We start from the raw sequence: 7,838 nt of genomic DNA, 5'->3' as shown, positions 1-7,838 counted from the left end.
TTTGTCCTGTAATCGGAGGGTTGCTGGTTCAAGCCCCTGCTCTGGCTGTCTCAGCCGTTGTGTCCTTGGGCAAGACACTTCACCTGCCTTGCCTACTGGTGGTGGTCAGAGGGCTCGGTGGTGCTGGTGTGATGGCAGCTGTGGCTACAATGTAGCTTACCACCATGAATGTGTGGATGCATGGGTGAATGATTGTAGTGTAAAGCGCTTTGGGGTCCTTGGACTAGATAAAGCGCTGTGTAAGTGCAAGCCATTTACATAAACTTAAGGCTTTAAATTGTGCGACAAAATGCAAAAACCCCAATGATAGCCCCCACCCACTACCCCCTGTTGGACATATTTAATTATTTTTGTGGTTTGCATACACAAGCCCTAGTAAAAACCATGTAAAAAATAATCTCAAAACTTTTTGTGTTTTGGGCATCAGTATGACTTTAATTTATGGAAGAAAATTTAAAATAATTTTAATAAACTAGTACTGCAAGCAGTTATCATCGGAGTCCAAGCCCCTTAACACATTACACATTGCTAAATATTGGATGAGGCTTTGAACTTCCACATTAATGAACAGGAAAGATTTTAAGCTAATAGAATACATCATGGCAAAGGAAAGCCAGAAAATCCTTTTTAATACAAGTATTACCAGTAAAATTCTATCTAGTCTAATACAAGTCAACATTTTGTCTTGCTTATACATAGACAATTCTTTAATTTACAAAATATTAAGCGTTATTCTTATGTAGCAGAAACTTACAGAATTTTAAAATATGCAAATATTTTACTGATTTAAGGGAAAATGTTAAACCTTTGAAAGAATAGTCTATAGAAGAGGTCTAAAGCTCCAGAGTGTTGTTTAAAACCTTATTTGCTTTAAAAATAGGACTATATTTCCATTTTATCTTAAGCTACATGACACTGTAATAAAATTAATGTTTGCAGCTTCTAAGGTGTTTGGTTTGGGAACCTCAGGATCTTCTCATTGCTTTTTGAAGACAATTTTCAGGAGACAGTTTTAACAGTTTTATCAAATGCTAACAACAACTTGTATTTCTTTAAAGTTCATGCAAAGCTTTAATACTCATCCACAGGTTTTGTCAGGTTAATTTTGATCATAGGTGCATTTAGATGTCCCCTAAGACCTGCCAGAAAGGTCTGAACTTTAGCCATGTTGCTTCCACAATCTGTCTTGCTTTGACATGCAGCATCTTTTAGAAGCCAAGTCTGAGTGATGTTTTCCCGCCTCATTTGGCTAAAGTCAGTCTGCACCAAGCAGGTCACTTTTGTCCGAAGATCAGCCTGAGATTAAAGAGAAGAAAAATGTATTAGTAAAACGCAAAAAAGTAAGTGGATGCTAAAAGTACTAAGAAAAAAAGTACTAAAAAAAAAGTCAAGTACAGTGGGTGGATGTTAAAAGTACTAACACATGAAGTAAATTACAGTTGGTGGCTATTTTATAAGTACTAAAACTACATAAATGAAAATACAGTTGGGGTGTTGTTAAAGGTACAGATGAGCATAGAGTAAAGTATAATTAGTGGATATAGTCAAAAGTAGAGAGGAAGGATCAAGTAAAGTACAGTACAGAGCTTTCCAGGCAGTCCCCCTGGATTGGCAGAGCGGGGTGGTGGTCCTCCTATTCAAAAAGGGGGACTGCAGAGTGTTTTCCCAATTACACAGAGCTAACACTCCTAAGCATCCCTAGTAAGGTCTAATCAGGGGTTCTGAAGAGGAGGGTCCGTCGGATAGTTGAATCTCGGATTCAGGAAGAGCAGTGTGGTTTTTGTCCTGGTCGTAGAACACTGGACCAGCTCTATACCCTCAGCAGTGTATTGGACATTCGCCCAACCAGTCTACATGTGTTTTGTGGACTTGGAGAAGGCGTTCGACCGTGTCCCTCAGGGAGTCCTGTGGGGGTACTCCGGGAGTATGGGGTACCAGGCCCTTTGATACGGGCTGTTAGGTCCCTGTATGATCGGTGCCAGACCTTGGTCTGCATTGCTGGCAGTAAGTCAGGCTCATTTCCGGTGAGAGTTGGACCCAGCCAAGGTTGCCCTTTGTCACAGATTCTGTTCATAATTTTTATGGACAGAATTTCTAAGCACAACCAAAGTGTTGAGGGGATCTGTTTTGGTGGCCTTAGGATCACGTCTCTGCTTTTTGCAGATATGTAATGTGGTCCTATTGGCTTCATCAAATTGTGATCTCCAGCTTTCGCTGGATCAGTTCACAGCAGAGTGTGAAGCGGCCGGGATGAGGATTTAGTTCTCAGCTTTAGTTAGGTAGCAAAATCCAAGATGGTGCCAGTGTGTTTGGCGGGCTGTCGGTCTTTCACTGTTGTATTTGTGTTTCTTTTGTTATGTTTTGTAATGTGCATTAAGTCTCTGCTCGTGTATGATCGCCAATCTCTCCTAGATATTCAATTTCAAGTCAAAAGTCTAGGTGTGATTGACTATGGTGGGCATAAAACTTTGTCCAATCAGCCATTTCTAATTTAACATTTGTACCAAACATAAGCATAATTTATACTGCAGATCTTTCTAATAACCCTATGATTTATATGATCTAGTTAATTTTCTTTACTTATCTATAAGATATTCATAGATATTTTTGTTTTAATTTGAATTTACTTTATTTTATTATATAAAATAAAACAACATCTTATTTATTCTTCAAAGTCAAGGCCCTGATTATTTTAGTATATACATTGTAAATACAGAAGCTCTGTTGGAATATACAGGGTGACGGCTAGTGTACAGTGTTCAGACATTTTAGGCGCCATGTTCTATTGAAAAGCATGCTACACCTTAATTTGTAATTTAATAAATGTCAACAAAAAAAAATTCACTACAGCAAGAGAAATTCAAACAGATTATGTTGAAAGAACAGTACAGACATACGTCAAGATCTAAGAAACCCTACTCTGTTTTTCCATGCAAAGTGAAGATAATACTTTTTTCATGTCTGCTAGTGTAGATTCTGTCATACAGAATGTGGTACTCCTAATGAATTAAGTCAAAGGCAAGTGGACCCCTGATTTAGATTTTTGAAGATGTTTTACTTCTCATTTGAAAGTTTCTCATTTCTTTTTCATGTCCAATAGAACCTCATTTTCAGAGCCATTGTTTGATGCTAAAAGTTAAAAAACAAACAATTTTCTGACTATTCCAGAATAAATAATTGTGTAAAAGAATATACAATTTGTAAATTCAGCTTACCAATTTGAGAGCTTTTCGACGGAGCTCCCACTCATTCCACTTGTATGACTTGTTGATGTTAGTTTCTACAGGGTGCATATCGGTCTGAGTGCTGCTGTCACACCTGGTGAGGGGCATTACCCATGAACTCTCCCCTTGCACGATCTGTAAAACCACATGAAAAACAATATCTGGGTTTGATTAGATAATAAAATAATAAAAACCTAGAATTCTTTGAATTAATGTGTATCACCTGCAGCCTTTCTGACAGTTTTAAACTAGTATCATCTAATGTTGAGAGAGTTATGATGAAGTTGCAGCCACTTTGGCCAAACTTTAAAAATAACATTATGCATGATCTCATGCAATATTGTGAACTGTCATGGTCAGAGTATGTGTTACGAATGTCTCTCAGCTACCACCACATCATATAAAAGCCAATATCTGTAAAATGGATGGAATTAAAGCCATTTTTTGTGTTCTCTAATGTTCATTATGTTCATTATGGTCATACAGAGACAATGATTGTTTTGGTGTCCTGTTTGACATGGACTGTGTGGACACTGATCCCTTTAAAAGGGTCAATGTTCCATCATCTTCATATCCAACCGACTTGGATAATTTCTTATCTGATGAGCTGATCCGGTTTAGGTCTTTTGTCAGTACTGAGCAAGATAAGACACCTGCAAATCTATTGCAGATTGTGATGAGGAATGGTCTCCAGCCAACCTTCCCCAATGTTTTTGTTGCTCTCAGCCTTTTTCTCACACTGCCTGTATCCAACTGTGAGGAAGAGAGTACATTTTCACAAATAAAAAGAATCAAAAACAAACTCAGAACAACTACGGGTCAGAAGGGACTTTCTGCACTGTCCTTGATGGCCATCAAGTCTGAGCTGGTGAGGGAGCTGGACTTTGAGGACTTGATTTGCAATTTTGCAACGAAAAAAAAAAACAGAAATAAGAACTTCTAAAGGTGCCAGCATCTTACATTCTGCTATTATGTGCTGGACTGTCTCAGGGGCATCTTTACACAGCCTGCATCTTGGATCCTGTCTGTTATGATAGACCCCAGCCTCTATTGTTCCTGTCCTAAAGACCTGCTCTTGTGCTGCCATGATTAGAGCCTCTGTGCTGTCCTTTAGTCCAGCCCTTTCTAGCCACTGGTAGTATCTGTTGATATCAGCTACTTCCTCAATCTGCGGGTGGTACATGCCGTGCAGGTGCTTGTCTTTGCATGAGGGTTCCTCTTTCTTCTCTTCCACATTGGGTTTCTTCTGCTGGAGACATTTACTTAGGAGATCATCATTGTATGTTTTCTTCTTGATGTACTCCAGGATCTTGGTTGTTTCATCCTGTATAGTTGCTCTGATACTCACTAGTCCTCTGCCTTTCTCCTTTCTCTTAGTGTACAGTCTCAGGGTGCTGGACTTAGAGTGAAACGCTCCATGCATTGTGAGGAGCTTTCATGACCTGATGTCAGTAGCTTCTATCTCCTCCTTTGGCCAGGTTTTTAATACCAGCTGGGTATCTGATGGCTGGCACTGCATGTGTTGACGGCCTGAACTGTGTTCTTACCATTCAGCTGGCTCTTCAGGACCTGCCTTACTCCCCGTAGATACTTGGTTGTCGCTGACTTCCTTGCTGCCTCATCCTGGTTGTCATTTGTCTGCGGGATTCCAAGGTATTTGTAGCTGTCCTGAACATCTGCGATGTTGCTTTCAGGTAGTTCAACCCTGGTTGAACTTGTGATCACCTTGTCTCTCTTGGATATAATTTGGCTGCACTTATCAAGTCCGAATGACATACCAATGTCCTTGCTGTATATCCTGGTGAGGGGGATCAGTAAGTCAATGTCTCGCTCACTTCTGGCATACAGCTTGATGTCATCCATGTAGAGGAGGTGACTGATGACTGTCTCACTTTGGGACCGGTATCCATAGCCCCTCTTTGCAATCATCTGGCTGAGGGTGTTCAGGCCTTTGCACAACAGGAGTGGGGACAAAGCATCACCTTGGTATATGCCGCATTTGATGCTGACTTGTGTAATTGGCTTTGAATTGGCCTCTAGGGTTGTCTTTCACATTCCCATTGAGTTCTCAATAATGGCTCTTAGTGTTCTGTTGATGTTGTACAGTTTTCAAGCACTCCAGTATCCATCTGTGGGGCATAGAGTTATAGGCTTTACTGTAGTCAATCATGGCAGTGCACAGGTTTGTGTCTGGTCTTACAGTCTCAAGCTACAGTTCTGTCCACTAGTAACTGGTGCTTGGCTCCCCTGGTGTTGGTACCAAAATCCCTGTTGTGCCTCACTCATGTATTGACCCATGTGCCTGATAGGAACTACCATGTTGTACAGAGGCAGGTGATTGGCTGGTAGTTGGAAGGAATTGCCCCTATCTAGGGGTCTTTCCTGATCAATACTGTCCGGCCTTGGGTCAACCCTTACAAATAAATCCCACGAAATTCACATGTGATCACGTGATTCCCATAATCCCCCCCAAAATCACATATTTCCACATGTGATTCCCATTTTTCATATGTGATCACATGTGAAAGTCACATGTGATTTTCGTTGGATTTTTTTGTAAGGGAACCACTAAGGGTGGGTCCCTTCCATCAGTAGCTGGTTCATTTGTCCTGCTAGGCGTTCATGGAGAGCGGTCAGTTTCTTTAGCCAGTAGGTGTGGACTCTGTCAGGCCCTGATGCAGTCCACCTTTTCATTCCCAAGACTCTGTCTTGATGTCTGCCACTGTTATGGTTACTGGTTCTTGCTCTGGGAAATTGGTGTGTTCAGATCTCCTGAAGCCATGCAAGCATTATCATTGTGTGATGCCTCCTTCTCCCATATGATTCTCCAGTACTGCTCAGTCTTACACTTTGGATGATGCGGTGGAGAATACCTTGTTTATTCTCCTGGCTTCCGCTCCTTGAGTACATCTCCAAAGACGAGTAGCCAGAGCTTTGAGGCGTTGTTTGACAGTTTCTAGAGCCTTGAGAATGGACAAGTCAGTATTTTGTGATGGATCCTTTATCACTGCACCTTTCTGTTGCTCTGACAACTGGCTGATTTCTCTTTGAGTTGCCTTGATCTTAGTTTCCAGCCTCCTTCTCCATGGGGGACAATGCTCCTTATTGCTTGTAGGTTTGATCTTATAGCCAGGTCGTAGGTATCTAGCTTGGTCAAAATCTTGTCAATCTCTAGTTGTGATACCCATATAGCCCTTCTCTCTAGGCTTGACTCCAACAGTGTTGAGTTCTCTGTTCATGAATGTCTTGTTCCAGTGGCCCATTTCTCATCAGAATGTCCTGGTTCCCTAGCATCTCATGCAAAACTTGTTTGTCTGGGCAACATTCAAGCCGGCATGGCATAATTTTTTTTTTATGTCTCTCGCTCATTGTGTAACAGAGGTAACTCAAAGTTGGCACCAGGATTCAAACCCTCGAACCCCCAATCTCCTGTAGCAAAGTTAGTTGACTTAACCACCGCCCCAACTCCCAGCTATTAAAAAAAATGGTGTTAGGTTAGGGAGGGGGGCCTGTGAGCTTCAGTGCCCAGGGGCCCCTCGAGTTACTAATCCGGCCCTGTGGACCAGCTTCTGTCTAAGAGTCCTGTTGGGTTTGAAATGTACTGGGATGTTGTGTTTGGAGAAAATCCTTCCGAGTTTCTCAGATACTCCAGCAGCATAAAGAATGACAATGTTTTTCCATCTGTTCTTCGCCTTGTTTTGTTCAGTGGTGTTTTGTAGATTTTCTTGCTGATTTGACAAAAGCCCAGTTAGGATATCCACATGTTTGGAGAGCTTTTTTTATATGTTTTTTTTTTAACTTTATTTTTATTTATTTTTAACAACAACACATTTCCACAGTTACATTCATCTAGCAGATGTTCTGACAAATGTAGCAGTGAATATGTAACAACAGAGTGAAATCAAAAGACAGATGAAAGCAAAGTAAAATAAATACAGAACTCATAATTACAGAACTCATAATTAAATCCCCTCTGACATAGGATAGTCCACACATTCTTAAATGCGATGATATTTTAACCCGACCCAAAAGTATACAGTGAGTGTAAAATGGCAATCCTGTAGATGTGTCATTGAATTAATAGGGGCATGATAGGGCTCCACCTCATATTAAGAACTGTTTTTTGAAGCCTTAGGGAATATGTAATTTTTTCCATCCATCCATATGTAGGAGGCTCTGACTTTAGCCATCTGATAGTGATACATTTCAAAGCTGCTGTGAGCAAGATATTTAGAAGATATCTATGATCCTTCCTGTCTATTCCTTCGGGTGTTGCTCCCAAAACTGCCACCCGGGGGGTCTTTGGAACATCTCTCCTGAAAATTACCTTGAGAGCGTCATAAATCTCCTCCCAGAATACATTTAGTTTAGGACAAGACCAAAAGATATGCATATGATTTGCGTTCTGCGTTCCGCAGTTTCTCCAGCNATGAGTTGGGTTGTGTTGGGCCCATTTTACTAGTTATTGCTGGCGTTCTAAAAAACCGGACAATTACTTTCCATTTGAATTCTCTCCATATATTAGAACTTGTTGTTAATTGTGCTTCAGTACATATTTCTTTCCATGCGTCCCCTGTTATTGGTTCCTGCAATTCAGTCTCCCATTTGTGCTTT

The 7,838-nt window shown here is 40.8% G+C and overlaps 1 protein-coding gene across 1 annotated transcript in view; it reads right to left on the bottom strand.

The window, feature by feature from the left end:
- Positions 1-411: 411 nt before the first annotated feature.
- Positions 412-7,838, bottom strand: part of cfap206 (cilia and flagella associated protein 206) — a 42,051-nt gene continuing 34,624 nt past the window's right edge. The window contains exons 11-12 of the mRNA XM_037980618.1: positions 3,216-3,359; positions 412-1,296 (exon numbers count right to left, since the gene is read on the bottom strand). Of these exons, the coding sequence (XP_037836546.1) occupies positions 1,072-1,296; positions 3,216-3,359 (369 nt within the window). The 3' untranslated portion in view covers positions 412-1,071. The remainder of the gene's footprint in view (positions 1,297-3,215; positions 3,360-7,838) is intronic.

This window comes from Kryptolebias marmoratus, linkage group LG17 (genome assembly GCF_001649575.2).
Source record: "Kryptolebias marmoratus isolate JLee-2015 linkage group LG17, ASM164957v2, whole genome shotgun sequence".
Classification (NCBI taxonomy): Eukaryota; Metazoa; Chordata; class Actinopteri; order Cyprinodontiformes; family Rivulidae; genus Kryptolebias; species Kryptolebias marmoratus.
Note: the sequence above shows the minus strand (reverse complement) of the source record. Positions and strands in the feature narration are given on the sequence as shown.